This window comes from Alligator mississippiensis, chromosome 16 (genome assembly GCF_030867095.1).
Source record: "Alligator mississippiensis isolate rAllMis1 chromosome 16, rAllMis1, whole genome shotgun sequence".
NCBI lineage: Eukaryota > Metazoa > Chordata > Crocodylia > Alligatoridae > Alligator > Alligator mississippiensis.
In genome coordinates, this window is record NC_081839.1 from 3,380,781 (window position 1) to 3,398,349 (window position 17,569).

General features: G+C 63.2%; 2 protein-coding genes across 5 annotated transcripts in view; one reads left to right on the top strand and one right to left on the bottom strand.

Moving 5' to 3' along the window:
* PALM (paralemmin) overlaps window positions 1-10,278 on the bottom strand; it is a 33,693-nt gene extending 23,415 nt beyond the window's left edge. For 3 of the 4 annotated variants that reach the window (XM_019484101.2, XM_006272518.4, XM_014599658.3), the window contains exon 1: window positions 10,027-10,278. In XM_019484101.2, coding sequence (XP_019339646.1) covers window positions 10,027-10,031 — 5 coding nt within the window. In that variant the 5' untranslated portion in view covers window positions 10,032-10,278. The remainder of the gene's footprint in view (window positions 1-10,026) is intronic. The other variant, XM_014599656.3, reaches the window with a different exon arrangement.
* Window positions 10,279-13,803: 3,525 nt separating this feature from the next.
* PRSS57 (serine protease 57) lies at window positions 13,804-17,181 on the top strand. The gene is made up of 5 exons (XM_006272532.4): window positions 13,804-13,866; window positions 15,275-15,428; window positions 15,636-15,780; window positions 16,298-16,558; window positions 16,915-17,181. Exons 2-5 carry the CDS (start codon window positions 15,334-15,336, stop codon window positions 17,065-17,067), a joined length of 654 nt encoding a protein of 217 aa, XP_006272594.1. The 5' UTR covers window positions 13,804-13,866; window positions 15,275-15,333; the 3' UTR covers window positions 17,068-17,181.
* The last annotated feature ends 388 nt before the right edge of the window (window positions 17,182-17,569 follow it).

Below are 17,569 nucleotides of genomic sequence, written 5' to 3' on the forward strand. Positions count from 1 at the left end.
ATTTTCCCCCTCTGGGCATGTGGAAAGCGTGCGTGTTTATGCAAGAAAATACGGTACCAAGGTCCAATCCTGTGCTGAGGGCTCTCAGCTCCTAGAAGGCCGCTCCGAGGAGCTGAGCCCCTTGCGAGACAACCTTGATCTCCATCACCGCCGCCTCTAGCCCCCCGTGCTGCCAGGCACCTCTGGAGCAAGGGGCTGGCTCCTCCAAGCCTCCCTGCCACGCTTCCTCCATGCTCTTTAATCTGGTTAGCGAGCGGCTGCCGGCTGCAGGTTACACTCTCTGCAGATGGTGTTTGCTACCGGAGGCGGCGTGGGAGGCAGAAGAGATGTATTTATAAATCCCCATTAAGGAATTGATATATCTGGGGAGGATGCTTCACATGCAGCCGTGGCAAAATTAAGAAAAAAATTAATCAAAAACCCGTGACAAATGGACAGTAGGAGGGGGCCGCGTGCATGCGTGCGGGCGCGCGTGCAGGCGACGAGGGGGCCGCGCGTGGTGGTGGGCCCCGGGCATGGCGTGGGGATGGAGCTGCGAGCGTGTGGGCGCTCTTCCCTCCTTCTCCCCCATGCTGGGATCCGAAACGCAGGCAGCAGGGCAGGGTTTGCTCCTGCGGTCCTTTTGCGCGGGGCGACGTGAAGGATGGACGTGACGGCGCTTTGGAGACGCAGAGGCGCACGCAGCACCATCTCCAGGCAGCCAAGCCTGTTTGTCATGCTTGGCCCTTCGCCTTCTGTTCCAGAGCTCCTGCCCGGGGAACGCGACGTCCAACAATGAAATCCCGCCCGGCTCGGACGGCCCCTTCCCTTCCCCGATTGTTTTCGCTGAACTCTGCCGGGCTGAGATCATGGGAGGGGAGCGATTTCCAAATGTCACTGCTCTGCCGGGCCAGAGCCAGCGCCCGCGTGGAGGAGCAGGAGACGCCGGGCATCAATCACCCGGGGGGAGACGGGCCGGGCACCCCCTCGCCCTTTGGGAACCTGCCCCGTAGACAGCTGGCAATGCCCAGCCTCGCTTCCTTTCGCCAGGAGCCGTTGCCTGGCACGGAGCGGGGAGAAAGGTCAGTGCTGCAGTCGCTGGCTGAGATCACCGCAGGCAAGTGTCCTGCGATCCAAGGCAGCGCGAGTCGTGGGCTGGGGCATCTCCCCCTCCATCCCCACAAAAACCCACGAGTGCTTGTGAGAGTCAAGAGCCATTGTAGGACCCTCCAAACGAGCTGGCATCGCGGTGCCCGAGCCACGCCCAGGCTGTTTCAAACTTTTCTTTGCCATCAGTAAGGGCAGAGATGGTTTCTAAAGCCAAAGCCGTTATTTCCCCATAGTCCCAGGGAGACGCATCGCACGTCTTGAGAGCAGATCTGTGCAGAGTAAGAGGTGACCCGGGGGCCCTTCGCTCTGCCTTTATGGGCCTTTACCCCCCAGGGTAGCTGCAGCGGGGTCTGCCCCCCGACAAGCCCCTTCGAATGTCGTTCCCAGGCTCCTCGATGCATCCAGCGGCTGCCGTCTGCCCCTGGCTTGGCCGTGGTGCTGGCAAAGCAAACCTCCGGCTGGGCAGGTGGGGATCGGAGCGGAGGCTGGCAGAGAGAGGACGGCTCGGGTCATCGCTGCCCACGGCCGGGCAGAGGCGCCGCGTGCGGTCACGGCCGCGGTAAACGGCTCCTCGTAAATAAGGCAGCGACAGCCCGGGCCATTAGCAATGATCACGCAGATGGCTACGGCCGGGCACCGTCTCCGGCAGGGGTGCGGGGCTCTGTCAAGCAGAACCAAGAGCTGAGCGGCAGAGAAGAGGTAAAAACACGGGGGCAAAAGACATTGTCCATCCGATTAAAACCTTCCGGGCCTTTTTTCCCCTCTCTCGTGTGTCACCGCAGGCTGGAGCTGGTGGCAACGGGCTCTCGGGGAGTGCTGGAGAGAGCCCAACCAGGAGCCATTACCGTATTTACCCGCCTGCCACCGAAGAGCACCCACCCTGCGCTTGCAGGCGTAGGGGGAGGCGTGTTGCAGGGAGGGCCGGGAGCTGCCTTCCTCTCTCCCCTGCCAGGAACAAGCTCCGTGGATGGAGGGGCTCATCCTGGCTCTGCCACGGCCCGTACCGTACTGACTCGCATACCACATGCACCCCGACACATGCACGGGCGGCAGGAAGCCCGTTCCCAGGGACCCCCTCCAGCTGGGGGTCCTCCCAGGGAAGTAGCTCATGCCAGCCCTGGGGTCAGCTCTCCCAGCCTCCTGCAGAGCAAGGGGACACGGGGCACCCCAGCACAGCTCCTCGCCTCGTCCCAGCTCTCCTGCCATCGCCTGGTCTCAACACCTGCAGAGCAGGAGGTCTTATCTGAGCCTCGGTCCACAGCTCCCAGACACGTCCTGTGGCACCAGATGGGAACCTCTGAGCCCGAAGGGACTTCAGAAGCCATCGCACCCAGCCCTTTGTGAACGCAGAGCCCCCACCGAGCTCCCAGGCGTGGATGGTGGGACGGTGCCAAGCTTACCCCCAGGCCCCCTGCCCCAGGGCCAGCGGCTGGCCAAGCCAGGGCCAGACTGTCCCAAAGCCACGTGCCAAGATCAGACCAGGATACGATCGCTCCCAGATGTGCAAGGGGCTTGGCCAGGCGCCCACCTGGACCCCGAGCTCTGAGCGTTTCAGCCACCTCCGAAACGGCCCGTTCCCGTCTCTCCTCTGTTGCCAGCGACTGCCGCGGCCTCTGCATTCCTGGGCTACCAGCCAGGAACACGTCCTGGCCTAGGAAGATGCAACATGGGCCAGGCCTTCCTTCCCCGCCCCCGGCCCTGGGGGAACGACCTGCTCTCAACCCGCGGCGCAGCCCGGCCTCGTGCAAGCCAGCCCGATCCTGGGGAATCGGTCTGCAAGTCCCCGGAGAGCGGGGATGGAAGGAAGGGGCAAGGCACGGAGCTGGGGGTGGGTGCATCACGGAGCCTGGGACCTGCCGGGTCACATGCGGGATAAATTGAGCCGTCAGAGCCTTTGCATCGAGTTTGCAAGCTAGGAGGAGACCAGGAGGCCAGGACATCACAGCCCGGGGACTTCCCAGCTCTTGGCTGCCGCCTTCCACCCTCCTCGCACCTTTCCCTTCTGCCCCAGCCCGGCTGCTCCTCTCCCCCTGGGTTCCTCCGGTCCCTTGGCCAGGCCAGGGGATGCCTGGTGCAGCCAAGGAGCTGGGCCGGCCCTGGAAACCCCCCCTGCTCTTGCCTCCCCTCTAGCATTTCTAGATCGATGCTCCCAGGAGCAGGGCTTGGCCGACAGCCTGTCCTGTGCCGAGCCAGGAGCAGACGGGGGAGGCTGCACAGGGGTCTGAGCAGAGCTCTGCCTCAGAGGCCGGAGAGCAGCTACCCCAGGACTCCCGGAGCAGGGAGGGAAAAAGCATGATGCCAAGTCCGATCCTTAGTGCCACGTGACATGAGCAGGGCCACGGGGGTTTCTCTGGGCAAAGCAGAGCAGCCTTGAGGCTGCTCCAACTTCCTCCGTTTCCCCCGAGCGCCGGGGTCAGCCGTCGCTTCTGCTTTCATAGGAGCATAGAAGGAGGTTCGGAAGGGCTGCGCATCGAGTGCAACCCCCTGCTCAAAGCAGGACCGGCCTCCAACTCGATCTTGCAAGCCCATCTTCGCTGTCAGGAAGCCCCAAGGGTGCCCGGAGATGGGGACGTCCCACCACCACCACCTTTGGCGGGTCCACAAGCAGCAACGCAGCATCCCCGGGACGGGGTTGAGTTTGCAGCTGCTTTCCGGGTGCAGCACCCAGATCCCACCTGCTTCTCCTCCTTCAGCGCCCGCAGCCCATGACCCCTCCAAGGGACCTGGCACTAAACCAGGCACCAGGCAGGCTCCCCCTGGGCACAGGCCTTGGTTGCTCGGGTGGATGTGGGCCTGGGAGAGACTGAGGAAGCTGAAGGGGACGGGAGTGTCTGGCTGGCGAGAAGCAATTAGTGGAGCAGGGAGGCTGTGTGCCTGTCTCCGGGGAGCCACTGTCTGGTTAAGTTAATCAAGGTGCGATTATCAGCAAGGCAGGTTACGGGAATGGCACGGCCAGGGCGTGGGGTGCTCGCCCTCTGCTTCTCGCCAGCCGATGGCATCTCAGAAGCAGGGAGGCAAAACCCACCCAGCCGGACCGGACAAGGGGGTCCTGGGCATCACGGAGCCGCGTTCGTGCCCTTGCTGCCAGCTCCTCCCTCCTGCTCGTGGGACCCCGATGGGGATGGCTAAAGCGAAGCACAGCTGGGTCGGGGGGGCACAGCTGGACCCGTCGCAGGGTGGCTCCCTCGCCCCAGCTCCTGCGGGCCGGGGTGGCGGGTCTGGCTCTCCGCGTGAAGAAGCCACTTATTGGTGATTTATGGTTTACACGACTGGGAGGCGGGTGCCCTGGCAACGTCGCCATGGTAACGGAGATTAACCAGGCATCCAGGGACCCGGGTGATGCGCAGGAGGGGAGGCAGAGCGGAGCAGCGGAGAGGGACGAGTCTGGCCTGGAAACAAAATATACCCAGAGGTACGGAGGGGCTGGCCCCAGGGAGGGGTCCGCCAGCCGCCTGTCTGGCAACAGCCGGGCTGAGCAACACCGGAAATCAGCACCCGGCTCGTCAGTGCCAGCCCTGCGGCGTCACCCCGGTGACGGCACCCACTCCTACAACCTCCCTGTTCACACACGCACGCGTGTGCACCGTCACCCGCCACATCCAGCACCATCCAGAGCACGCACGCACCCGGCACAGCCGCTTCTGCGATCCTGGGGAAGGGTGGGTCCGAGCCCGGCTCAGCCCCACATAGATCAGCTGCTGGGTATCAGCCCCGCTTTGCAAACAGCGCCCGACTGTGATGCCTTGATATTCCCCGCGGGCAAAGATGTGCCCTCCCTCCTAGTGCGGCCAATCTCAGTTAAATCCCCAGCGCCCGGAGTCCCGGGATCCCACGAGAGGTTGTTTCCAGCCCCCAAAAGCTGGAAGCCGCAACCCCATTGCCCCAGACACCCGATGGCAAACGAGGAGGAATGGACAGGGCTCGTTTCCTGCCAGCCTGATGCTCTCCCGAGGACGCCTCCTGGGTTTCCGGACACCGGGCATTGGCAGTGCCCCCGCCTTCCTCTACGTGCAGTCACAAACCTCGAGACCCCCCTTGTCCCCTCTGTTAATGAAGCTCCATCAGATCCAAGCCCCATGCAGGGACTCACAAACTGATGTCTCGGTAGCAGGAATTTGCCCGCGCTAAGGGCCTGTGTGGACGCACTTAACGCATGGGAAGGGTAAGCAAGCCTGTGGGCTGTGCATCCACGTGGGAACCAGCACTGAATTCACAGCCCAGCTGTGCCGTTAGCTTTCCCCATCTCGTCGCCAAGCCTCCCGCGCACACGTGCCGCCCTGCTCACGCCTTCCGCCTCCCCCCCGGTGCTGACCAGGCCTTTTTCCATGCTCCTGGAGGAAAGCCCATGACCTTTTGTTTCTTTCCCCAGCCACAGAACAGCCGTGTTTATTTGCCTTCCTCTGGCTTTTTTTCCCCCCACTGCAGCATCCAAATGTGCAAAGGGCGGTTTCAAGTTTCCCAGCAGCAGCTCTGGTGGCTGCCGCTCCCTCCCGACTGCTTCGAGAGCCAGGGCGGCCGGCGCCTGAGCCTCGGCTACACTAGGGCACCTCTGCTCCCCTTCCTGCCGGCGCCATCTGCGCCAGCAAGGCGGCTAGAGGGAGTGTAGACGGGCCCCGGCAACTCCCGATGCTTTGAGAGGCTGCAAGCTGCGTCCTAAGCTCGGCATGTGCGGCTCATCGGAAAGATCCGACAGTTGCCGAATGGAATTAGGCACCTGCAGTGGGGCTGAGCTCCTAATGCCCCTTCGGGTCCTGGCTTTTCAGGACTTTTTAGGGCTCAGTCACCGTGAGCTTCACATGCAGATGTCTCTGGGCTTGGGTGGGGGGTTCAAAATCGACACGGCCAGTGCTGCGGACAAGCCCCAGCCCAATCCACCACAGGTGCGCAGACCCTCCGGATCCCGGGGCTCCTTCTCCCAGATGCCACAGCCGTGCAATCCTCCTCCCCCGCCGTGCAGCCTGCTCTCCACCCCAGAAGCAGCCGCATCCGATCCAGGCCCCCAAGCCAGTGCCGCCCCTTCTCCACCAATCCTTTGCCACCTCCAGGCACATTACCAGCTTCCCACATCCCCTTCCCCCCACCCCATTCACTAGCCCAGCGCTTCCCCCTTCCCTTTTTTCCTTTTGCGGGGGGGGGGGACATGCCTTTCCCACCAGCCCCTGCCCAGTGAGGAGGAGAAGGAGGAGGAAACAGAGACATCCCCAGGCTCCCGCAAGTGCCGGATGCATTAGAGCGAAGGAGATGGCTTCGCCGGGCTCCGACGTGGGCCGGGAGTGCCAGGAGAAAATGGATTCCATGAATATTTGATGGCAGGGGTTCAGGGAGGCAGCTTGATTGGAAAATTACAGCTCTCTCCAACCGTGGGGACTCGCAGCCTCGAGACACTTTGGTTTCCAGGCCTGTTCCAGTAAGAGGAGCCCCCGGTCGGGATAGGCCCCACCTCGAAAAACCCGCCCCGGCTATGAATGGGCCGAGTGGCGGCCACAAACTCTTCACCCCGGCCCTGGATCCGGCACCTCCGGGCAAGCCGGCCGGCTAGGAAGCCACGGGAGCCCAGGTGCTTGGGGCTCGGCTCAGACACTGGGGATCTAGGTCTAGGGCAGGGGCAGGCAATTATTTTGGGCAGAGGGCCATGTACCAAGTTTTGGTAAGCTGTTGAGGGCCATATTTCCCCCTCCAGTGCAGGGAAGCAGGAACAGCCCCACGGTCCTAGGCCAGAACCCTCTTCTACTTGGGGGGATGGGGATGGGGGGCCTTGATGCTGGGTCCTGCTGCCAGCTTCCCCCGGGTCCTAACATCCCTGGCTCCTGTCATCTTTGACAGGCAGCCAGGAGCAAATAAATATTAAATCTTCTAAATGTTTTAGGGGCCCCACGGGCCGTATTTTGCCCACCCCTGGTCTAGGTCCTGCCCAAAGGTTTCTGATCTCCTTCAGATCCTCTGCCCCAGGCCCTCATCGCTGGCAGCTCCCACCACAGCTTTGCAAACTGGTGTGCTCCATGCGGCAGCAGCGTGACCCAGTGGTCAGAGCACTGGGCTGAGGGTGGCCCCATGCATCCACCCCTCACCTCTGCTCTCTGTTCCCCGCCTTGTCTCCTGCTGTAATGTGTCAGGGTAAAGGCTGCCCCTTGCCGTGCCCATGTACAGCACCGAGCACGGGGGAACTTGATCTCCATGGGGCATCCAGAACATCAGTGGCAATACCTGTGGGCAGACAGGATCACCCTCCCCAGGCAGAACCCGGGCCCCCTGTCCATCCTTTCTCTCCATTTCTTGCACCCAGGCAGGGGCAGGCGAGCTGCAAAGCAAAGCACGGAGGTGCCCGGACATGCAGAACACCCTCTTTGTGCCCTCCACGTGTTCCCTTCTCAGTAGGTGCTGGCTTGGGTATTACAAGACCCCCCCGCCCCGTCCCATCCCACCCCAGAGACCCTCTTTGAAGAACTCAGACTCCAGTCCAACTCCTCCAGTCCAGTGCTGCGCTCCCAGGCCTCTGGATCCCCGCTGGATCCCTCCCTTCCATCCTCTGGTGCTTCCTCCACCAGCCACCGCTGTTTTGAAGGACCACTGTGTTTCCATATTAAAACAAAACCCAAGCACCCCCCACAGCAGCCCAGACGCAGCTGGAGAGTGAAACCAAGATCATGAATGAAGCTGACCAGCCCCAGCTCCTTGCAGTCCCCAGAGCTGGCTCCATTTGCGTTCGTGGAGTCAGCGGGCCCTTTGCCAAGGGGAGCCCGTCTCTGGTTTAAATCCGTGCTGGGGCTTTGAGCGGGTAAATCCAGCACTGAATGGGCCCAGAGGGTCCTCTGCTTTCAGATCCCACCACCGGGCAAGAGATGGGAGACCTGGGATGTTGAAGCAGAGGGAGGAAGCCAAGTGTTGGGGTCCCAGGCAAGCGGCTGCACCTCTAGGCTCTAACAAACTCCCGCCCAGGACCCGGCTCCGCTCCTTTTACAACCTCCAAGACTGAGGCTGCTGGCGTCTGCTCGCGGAGCAGGTAGCACAAGGCTGGGCCCCGCCGAGGCTGATACTGCCCGGAGCTCAAGCTGCAGAGATTGGAGCCATGAGGGGGACCTAGTAACACAGAGTTCCCTCGCGCTAAAGTTTTCAGCAGCCGAGAGGAAGGTACATGTATAAACCTGGCCAGCGAGGCAGCCACCCCCGGACGGCGGGACGTATCAGAGGGCCCTGGCATCAGGATGCCACACTCCGCAGGGCGTCTATGCTCAGGGCACCCCTACCAGGCAGGGGAAGGCGGCACTCCCCATTGTATGGAGAAGCAAAGCGCGGCGCAGAGACAGCCCCGAGGGGCAGAACTCTCATTAAGGGACATGGCCAAGGCCACAGCAAGCCGCGGTGGCAGAGCCAGAGGTAGAGCTTGGTTTCATTACAGAGTCTCCAAGCACTTTGCCAATCTTTGTCTTATCCTTCCCCCCGCTTCGGAGAGGGCAGTGCCCCAGGTCACACCAGAGAGCTGGGCCTACAGCCAGGCCCCCTGGTTCCTACCCTCTTGCTCCGACCAGTGCACCACACTCCCCTCCCACCCCCAGTCTTGGGAAGAAACCCCCAAGTGTCTTGGTTCCCAGCGCCTTTGCTCAAACTGCTTCCTCCCAGAGCTAGTAATGGGTCCTCAGCTGCCCCCCACCCCCAGTGCCGACCCCTTACTCTACATTGCTCCAGAAACGAAGTGACCCCAGCCCTTGGACATCCAGCGCGCTCACCGCGTGCCCTCCATCCCCTCCCATGGCCCTGCTCCTGACAGCACCCCCTGCTGGAAGAGGCTGATGATGCAGCCCCCCACACACTACGTCCGCGCTCTTGCCCCTGCGCCCGGGTCCCACTGTGCAAGCAGAGCCACCTCCCCAGGCTCCAGGCTTTCCTCCTGCACCAGGGGACGGATCAGGGCATGGCACCAGGGCCCCGTCTCGCCTGCCAGCGGGACCTGTTGCACACCTGGCATCTGGCTACCAGATGGCCAGCCACCAGCCTGGGCCAGGGGCTCCGGGGAGGAGATGCCTCCCTCCCCTGGCAGGGCCAGCAGGGAGCTAGGCGCTGCCCCCCGAAAGCTGGCACCGAATCCCAGCCAGGACATGCACAGATTCCTGCTGCCTCTGGGCAACCTGTAGCTCAGCCGGCCCCTGGCAGCGAAGGGAAGGTGCCACCGGGAAAGCGGAGCCAGCCCAGCCTGACCCCCTGCACCCACCTTCCCCGCAGCCAGCTACCTGGAGTGCACTGAGCCGTGGCAAACCTATCCGCCCCTCCCAGAGATCATGCCCAAAGCTGGCTCCAAGGGGCAGGGGAAGGGGAAGGCGCCATGTGCTCACCCCTTGCAGACAGCTGTGCGCCCCCCCCACCGCAACCCAGCCCCTTTGCCCCTTCCCCGTCCTCCCTGCCAGCCCCCTGGCGCCCTGCTCTGGGCCCGATCCTCAGCAGGGCTCTCCAGGCCCGGCTGCAACACGCACACACCAATCATGTCGGCATCGCCGTGCGGGGCCTGTGCAGCGGGCTGGAACCTGAGTCACGGCACGGGCGAGGGCACCGTGGTGGGTGGGGGGCTCTGCACCCCGACCCCCCCTTCCCACTTGTCCCCCCGCGGTCACGCCAGCCGGTGACAACAGGTAACACAGGACCCCGGCGCCCGCAGCTAGAAGGGAGGATGCCGCCGTGCCCCCCGGCGCAGCCAGCGTCTCCAGCCCCCGCGTCGAGCAGTCACCTTCCCAGACAAGGCAGGGTTGGGCCTGCAGGTGCAAGCCAGGTCCGGCGGAGCAGCGTCGCCAGCCCTGGGCATCCTCGCTCGGGGGGTGACGCCGGCTGGGGGGGAAGGCAGGATGCTGTGCTGGAGAGGGCACGGATGGATGCACGGCCCTGGCGCCCGGCACACGCGTGGGGCTGGGGCAGGACGGATGCGGGGTGGAAAAAGGATCTGGTACTTACTCCATTTTCCCAGCCTCCTCAGCCCCCTTGCTGGCTCACGCTCCGGCTCACAAGGATCCAGGCGAAGCGACCGGGTGGGGGGGGAAGGAAGCCGGTGGCCAGCAGCCCCCACCCAGCCGGTGCCCCCTGCTCTCGCGGTCTGGGCTCACGGGCAGAGCAGCCGTGGCGGGTGTCTCCGCATCCCCGGCTGGGTTATTGTCCGGCGTGCGGCTGGCTCGGGATTGCTGAGCTGGGGATGGGAAGGGAGCTTTATTTTTTTCCTCCTCTTCCCAGTCTCCAGCATCCTAACAGCACCGTCTGCTGGGCATCGCCTGCCACTGCCACCCAGCCCACAGGCCCCCCGAAGCAGCCTCCGGAGAGGCTTGTCCAGGCCCTGGACCTGCATCTCTTCGCAGGCTTTCCTACGGACCTGGCGCCTTGCCCCCTTGCACCCAGGCAGGGCCGGCGGGTCTAATAGGATCCGTGCTCCGAGTTGGCACATCTCCACTTCCCCACCCGCAGCCCGGCCTGGACTGAGCCTCCTCTCCTAGCCCTGGCGAGCATGGGGCTGCACCACAGCGATCCACAGGGATGGCCTCATTTTTCAGCGTCTTGGCAGGGCTCCTGGGTCGAGCGCGGAGCTCCCAGGACCACAAACAGCCTCGCGCTGGGGTGCGATAGAGCAGCATTCGTACGGGACGGTTTGGAGAGGGGCGATCCTGCTTCCAGAAGGGAGCTGGACTAGATGTGACCTCTGCAAGTCCCTAGAAAGCTCTCCAATTTCTATGAGCTTGCAACCTGCAGTGGCGCACAGGGAATGCAGCTGCCTCTGGGGTGGGGGGAGAAAGGGCACGGACCTGGCAAGCTGTGCTACGGAAGCACGGTGTCCCAAATGCAGCCGGACCTGGGGGGAGAGAAAGAGCAGGGCCCCCAGCGAGTGGTGTCATGGCTGCGCTGTGCCCTAAATGCAGCTGTTTCTGGGGTGGAGAAAGGAGAGGGAAGCCCAGAGGATGCACGTGTTTGTGTCCCACATGGACATACAGCTGTCGGTGAGGAAGGCTGCCCTGGCAGATGGGAGAAGGTAGGTGGGCGCATGGGCAGATCCCCCCCCACCCCATCCATCTCACCAGGCAGAAAGCCTTGGAGGGGCAACAGCCCTGACTGATTGACTCCGTGAGTAACACACTCAGGCTGCTCCGTGCCTCGGTTTCCCTGAAGGGGGAAGCTCCCAGGCACCTGGATCCTAGCTGGGTCTTTAGGTGCCAATAATGCCCAAGAATCCATGTCAGAGCCGGAGAAACCAAGCTACAAGAGCCCATAACAGCCCAGGACTCCCCTCACCAACCTGCAAGGGTGCAGGAAGCATCTTGCCTAGTGGCTAGAGCAGCCAGGACTCCTGGGGTCTCTCCCTGCCCCCTCTCTCTGCCTCAGTTTCCCCCAGCTCTGATCTCCGTGCCCTAAGGCTTGCAACCCCACATGGGAGGTTGCCCACTTAACCCCTTCCCCACCAAGGCCTCTCTTAGCAGGGCTGGGTATCCCTGCCTGATCTGGATTTGGGCACTAGAGCCTTGCTCCCACGAGCCAGCTCAGGGTACAGCCCAGCCCCGTGGGCTGTGCGGGGCAGAGCACATGGCAGTGATGGCCTGGGATATGCTCCCTCCAGCCCCCGCAGAGCCAGGAAAGCCCACAGATGGCTCCCCGACCAAAGGCACATTTGCTACAGGAGCGGGTGCAGGGGGCCAGGAGGCTGGCGACTGTTGCGGCAGCCGGGATCCGTTGGTGCTACTCGCACAAAGAGCTGGAAGAGGACTGGGGCTGGGTTTGTGGCTTGCCAGTTTGCCTACCCTAAACCACCCGCCTGATCAGGGCATCCTGCTCCTGCGCCCCCACGGGCCTGGGCGTTGCAGCAGAGGCTGGGTGGGAAGAGCCAGGGGGGCCACAGCCGCATACAGCACACATCAGCCGTGGGCACGGCCTGGCTGGCGGGCTTGAGGGACCTGGGGTCTCGGCAGGGCCCTTTGCTCCCCACATCACTCCCTTTCCTCTCCTCCTTGCTGCTTCCGGGCTGTCCCCTTTGCTGGGTCTCCCCTGAGCATCACAGAGGCAGCAGAGACTCCCGAGGCCCCGGTCTCTGTTGGGAAAGCTTCAGGGCTGGGAAAGCAATGGGAGTCCCAGCCCTGAAGCCCCATCCTAGCCCATAGCAAAAGGCTGGGCATCCAGAGCAGTGTCACCCCCCCATCCACACCCAGCTCAGCCCTTCATCCCTCTCTGCAGAGGACCGGTCGTGTTCATGCCCTGAAAGCTTGCAAAGAACAATTGTTTTCCAACTATTTAGCTGGTCTAATAAAAGAGATCCCATTTTACCCTGCCGCTCCCCAGGGGATGCACCTTCCCCAGGCCATCAGCAGCGAGCTCCCAGACCTGTCAGTGGGAAGGTCGGGGGGCAGGTCCCGGCCGCTGCCCTCTCCCGGGTGCACCAGAACTGGGGGCTGGAGGGGAGGGAAAAGGGGGGAGACTTTTTTGGGTGCCAGAGGAGTTAAAAACAACGAAAAAAAGCAGCGGGTGTTGCTCAAACAACTGTTTCCTCCAGCAAACGGACACAGGAAACAGGTGATGGAGCAGTACAGAGCCACCGGCGAGGTTGGGCAATCCTATGGTGAACGCAGCAAGGCCCTAGGCTGGACCAGGCGCCTGGGGTATTTGGGCAGGTGTGAAAGCACAAAAGGGGCAAATCCTGTGACTCAAACCTGTCCGTGACACCCCCCCCGCCCCAACTCCACACAGCTTCTGCATCTATAAAGGGACGAGCCAAAAAATCCATCCCAAAATTGCTAAGCTCACAGCCCGAGCTGAGCCTGGGTCACAGATTCACCCCTGGCCCTCGTCTGCCAGGCGTACAAGCAAAACCCACTGGGTCCCAAACCCGATGGATCGGAGAGAGGGGACCGACTGCCTGGTTCTCAGCCCCAACCGGAAGGATCCTTCCAGCGCTGGCATCAGGACAGCAGCCAGGCCCAGCCGGCCTCCTCTCCCCCTCGGGCACCCACGTCCCATCTGCTGCCTCCCCCTCGGCCCACGGCGGCCTGGGCAGCTGCGCGCTTCCAAGCGACCCGCGTGCCCGTCACCTTGCACCGCGGGGCCGTGCCCCTGCACGGGGCATCTCATGGGGCAGCTATTTCTAAATAAGCAAGGAGGCAACTTTGAAGCACAGGAGCTGCCCAGAGGCTTGTCTACAAGGGGAGGTGATCTGGATTAAGATCCCCGACCCCGCAATTTGGCTGTTCTTGCTCGGGATTCAAATCCCGCTCCTGCTGCTTTTTGTGGCCATTCAGAGCCAGACACGTCTCAGGGCGGCTGTCCCGTGGGCAGCACACGCGTCCCCCACTTTGACTCCTCCCCCCCCCACCCGAAGCCTCTCTGCACAATTAGGATGACGAGGCCAATTAGCCCACGCTAATTAGCTCAGGGGTGATGTTCCAGGCAGCAGCAGAGCCTGGGGGAGGGTACCACAATTCACCAGGTAGACAAGGCAGGGTGTTAGCACAGTGCCCTGATGGCTGGGCTGCGATGCAGTGCCCTCCCCAGACCCCCTCCACGTGGATCTGAGCCCCCTGTCCCCCCCCGGGCATTGCACAAGCCAACTGAAGGGGAGGGACAGGAGGGGCCCCTTCAGCCCTGCTCCGCCAGGCCTGTGGGGCACGGGGAGATGGGGGTTGTGACCACAGCATTGCAACATGCCTCGCAGGGGTATTTATTGGGGCAGCACGGACCCACCCGCTCAGCTCTGCAGCATGGCAAGCGCCAGCCTGCTCCTCTTGGCTCTGGGCAGCCCAGTCCTGCTCCTGACCCTGGCGCCGGCAGGTAAAGGGCCGTCGGTGCTAGGCAGGGGGCGTGGGGGGCAGGAGGATGGGTGGGGTGGTGCTGGGCTGCCACGTGCTAGAGCCAGGTGCTCTGCCACCGAGGCTGCAGAGGGACCGGGGAATGTCACTTCATGTCTCCGAACAGGGAGGTGGGTCCGGAGCTGGGGCCAGCACCCTTATGCTCCGAGAGGGTCTGGCCTGCACATGGGGCTGGGAACTGGGTCCTGGCTCCCCCACTCAGAGCTCAGCCACGGGCACCCAGGAAGCAGGGCCAGTGCCCCATGCTGCAAGGAAAACACCCCTCTGCCCCCAAGCAGTGGGCATTGCCCCCTTTCATTACCCCCCATCTATTACCTAAACCTGTCCTCTTCGTGGCATTGCATCGATGCCTCACTGTCCGCACACAGGCCTGGGAGCCAGGAGTGCCGTCTGCTCAGTCTTTCCCCCCCCCACTCTCCTGCTTGGCTGTTCTCCAAGTCTCAATCCCCGCTCGGTGCATGCTGGAGCGCACCTCTGGCAGGAGCCAGGATCAGATGCACTAGGACAGCATCCAGCACCATGGCACTGCCCAGGGTTGGGCACTGCTTCTCCTTCCACTAGACCATCTCCAGTGGCAAAAACTCCCCCCCGGATCCCCAAACAGAACAAGACGTGCCACGTCGCTGCAGCCAGGCAGAACCAGTAGCTTGGGGGCAGCTAGAAAGGAGCGGAGCCGGGACGCTTTCCCAGGGGCTGTTGCCTTTCAGGCTTTGGAAGCATCTTCCAGGGAAAATCACGGCAGGGCCTGCCAACAGGTTCTGCTCTCCCAACAGGACAAGAGTCCATCAGCCATGGAGAATTAAGTCAGGGCTCAAGGAAATGGGCTCATGGGGTGACCCATGCTCATGCTTCTGGGCCCAAGCTGGGGTCAGGCAGGGGGAAGGTTGCTCCTGGGTTGTGCTTTGCAGGCCGGCCAGGGGCAAGTGGAGATGCACGGGAGCTCCGGCTGGTTGCTGCAGCTTTCATTTCGCCCAACTGACGTGGTGCCCTCGGGAGCAAAAACTGCGGCAAGGAGCCATGCAGCTTGGTCCCAGCTCAGATGCAAGCCAAACGGGGCATGAATGCCCTGGGCTCTGCTTGGAGGATTGGTGCTTGTGGTCCCACGGAGCCCAGATGGCAGCCGGACTGGGTCCAGCACCTGCTGGAGGCAGCAGATGTGCATTTACATGTGCACAGGGTGATCTGAACCCAGGGGACAAGCCAGGGGAAAACCCCCAGCCCTTGGGACCTTGGTATTTGTGAGGGCGCCAGCACCAGGTTCCCGGATGCCCAGCTCCGAGCTTCTGGCTCCTTCAGCGCCCTCCCATTCAGCCCAGTCTGGCAGGGATAGGGAAGCAGTGGCTGGTCTCAGCAGCTTTTTGTCGGCCCAGGTGCCCAGGGGAGCTGGATAATCGGGGGGAAGGCGGTGAAGCCGCACTCCCGGCCGTACATGGCCTCCATCCAGATGGACGGGCAGCACGTCTGCGGGGGCTGCCTGCTGTTGCGCAAGTGGGTGATGACGGCTGCACACTGCGTTATTCCCAGGTATGGTGCCCTCCCCGTCCTGAGCTCCCTTCCTTCCCCCAGCCCCAGCCCAGCCCAGCCCCTGCCTGGGACCCCCACTACCATCCAGGGCCACGGGGGTAAATCCCTGCCCAGCTGGCAGGGGTGGGGGGCTCAGCCCCCAAGTGCCAGTCCTCTCTCCCTGCCCCGAGCCGGCACCAACACTGAGCCCCCACACTTGCCTTCCAGGCGCAACCCCTCGGTGCGCGTGGTGCTGGGCGCCCACCACTTGCAGCGCCCTGAGGCAGCCCAGCAGGTCTTCAGCATCGTGGAGTCCATCCCGCACCCCCACTACAACTCCCGCACCGTGCGCAACGACATCCGCCTGCTCAAGGTGAGGCGGCCACTTGCCCCACGGGGACCTCGCACCCCCCGGGCAGCTGGGCTCTTCTGGGCAGGCAAATAACCGAGCTGGACGCTAGATGGTGCCGCAGCCTCGAGGAATTGCTCAGCCCCGATGCAGCCAGATTGGGCTGGGGGGGAATTCGCACCCACTTTCCCACCCCCTTTCCAAGGAGGTAGTCTCAGCTGATCCAATATGGGTCCATCACTGCCTCTTCTCCCCCACTTGCCCTGCAGAAGTCCCCCAGGAGCTGCTGCCTCCAAAGCCACCAGTTACCGGAGGCAGCTTTAAATGCCCGGTAATGGATGGAGAGGCCGTTCTGCCCCGGAGCACTGGAGGGCAGGGGCAGCTGCACAGAGCAAGGCCTGCATGGTGCAGGGAGACTCCTGGGGGTAAAAGTGGGGGGGGGAAAAAAGTCAAGCCCAAGGTGTGCGGGGTTGGGACAGGAGCAGGCTTGGGCATCTTTGCTCGAGGGCGACAGACAGCAACGGGATCCCCCATGTCCCAGCTGAACCAGTCAGCCACCCTGAACCAGTTTGTGAAGCTGATCCGCCTGCCCCTGCCCAACTCCGACCTCCGCCCTGGGGTTGCCTGCCGGGTCACGGGCTGGGGCGACGTCTCCAACTTTGGCACGTCCCCCGTCGAGCTCATGGAGACCCGGATCACCGTCTTCAACCGCACGGAGTGCAACGCCCGCTGGAAGGGGCACGTCACGGCCGAGATGCTCTGCACCGCTGCCCCCACCGCCACCTTCCAGGGGGTTTGCTCCGTGAGTACCACTGCTACCCCCTTCCCCCGCAAGGCGGCAATGCTGGGAGGGAAGCCCGCTGCCCCAGGGTGGGTTATGAGGCTGGCATGAGATTGCAGCCTGGTGCCAGAAACAAGCAGCTGCCCACCCAGCTGGCAGGGCCATCCAACCCAAGCTCAAACCCCCGAGGCTGCGAACTTCCCTGTAACAGTGCCCAGTGTCTGTCACCTGGTTAATGCTGGCTGGGAGAAGGAGGAGGACCTGGACGCAGAGGTCTGTGAGGAATCCTCCATCTAACACGGCAGCAGGGCCCTGCGCCTTCCCTCCTGCCTGTGATGCCCCATGAGCCTCCCCCTCCGCTCTTTCTGGCTTTGCAGGGTGACTCGGGGGGCCCCCTGGTCTGCGGGGCCAGGGTCTGCGGCGTCGTGTCCTTCTCCGGACAGAAGTGCGGGGACCGCCGCTTCCCCGACATCTACACACGCGTTTCCCTCTACATCCACTGGCTCCATCAGGTCATCAAGAGCAATTAGTGCCCCAGCCCTTGCCGGGCTCCGGAGACCCCTGCAGCCCCCAAGCAGCATGGGTCAGGAGCGTGGACTGTGGAAGGGGGAGAGTGGCAGAGCTGGATTGCATTGGGATCACCAGGGTTAGCGGTTTGGGAGGCAGGGGAAGGGGGTGGGGGCTGCATCAGGATGTCAGGGTGCTTTCTTTCCCAAGCTCACCGACAACGGGTCCATAGCAAATCACATCCCTGCGCTGTGCCTCAGTTTCCCCCTCTGGATTCTTTGCATCCCCTTGTGCTGCACCGCGTGGCCGCCGGGAGGCAGCACAAGGCCACTCTCTAGGCCAGCGGGGCTGGGATCGCCCCTGCCTCCAGCAGCTGCCTGGCAGGACACCAGCCCTTTCCCCAGGAGCAGGGCGTAAAAATAAAGTGCATCTCCCCCTGGACGTTGCACCGTCCTAGTCATTGCTCCCCTCTGCCGTGGCAGAGCTCCTGGGGCAGCCTGGACGGTGCGGATGCTGCAGCAGTAG

Bases quoted from the DNA above. Each gene is read 5' to 3' on its own strand.
- PRSS57 (XM_006272532.4), top strand. From the start codon at position 15,334: ATGGCCTCCATCCAGATGGACGGGCAGCACGTCTGCGGGGGCTGCCTG. The intron at 15,429-15,635 runs GTATGGTGCCCT...CTTGCCTTCCAG, and splicing joins GCACACTGCGTTATTCCCAG to GCGCAACCCCTCGGTGCGCG. The intron at 15,781-16,297 runs GTGAGGCGGCCA...CCCATGTCCCAG, and splicing joins ACGACATCCGCCTGCTCAAG to CTGAACCAGTCAGCCACCCT.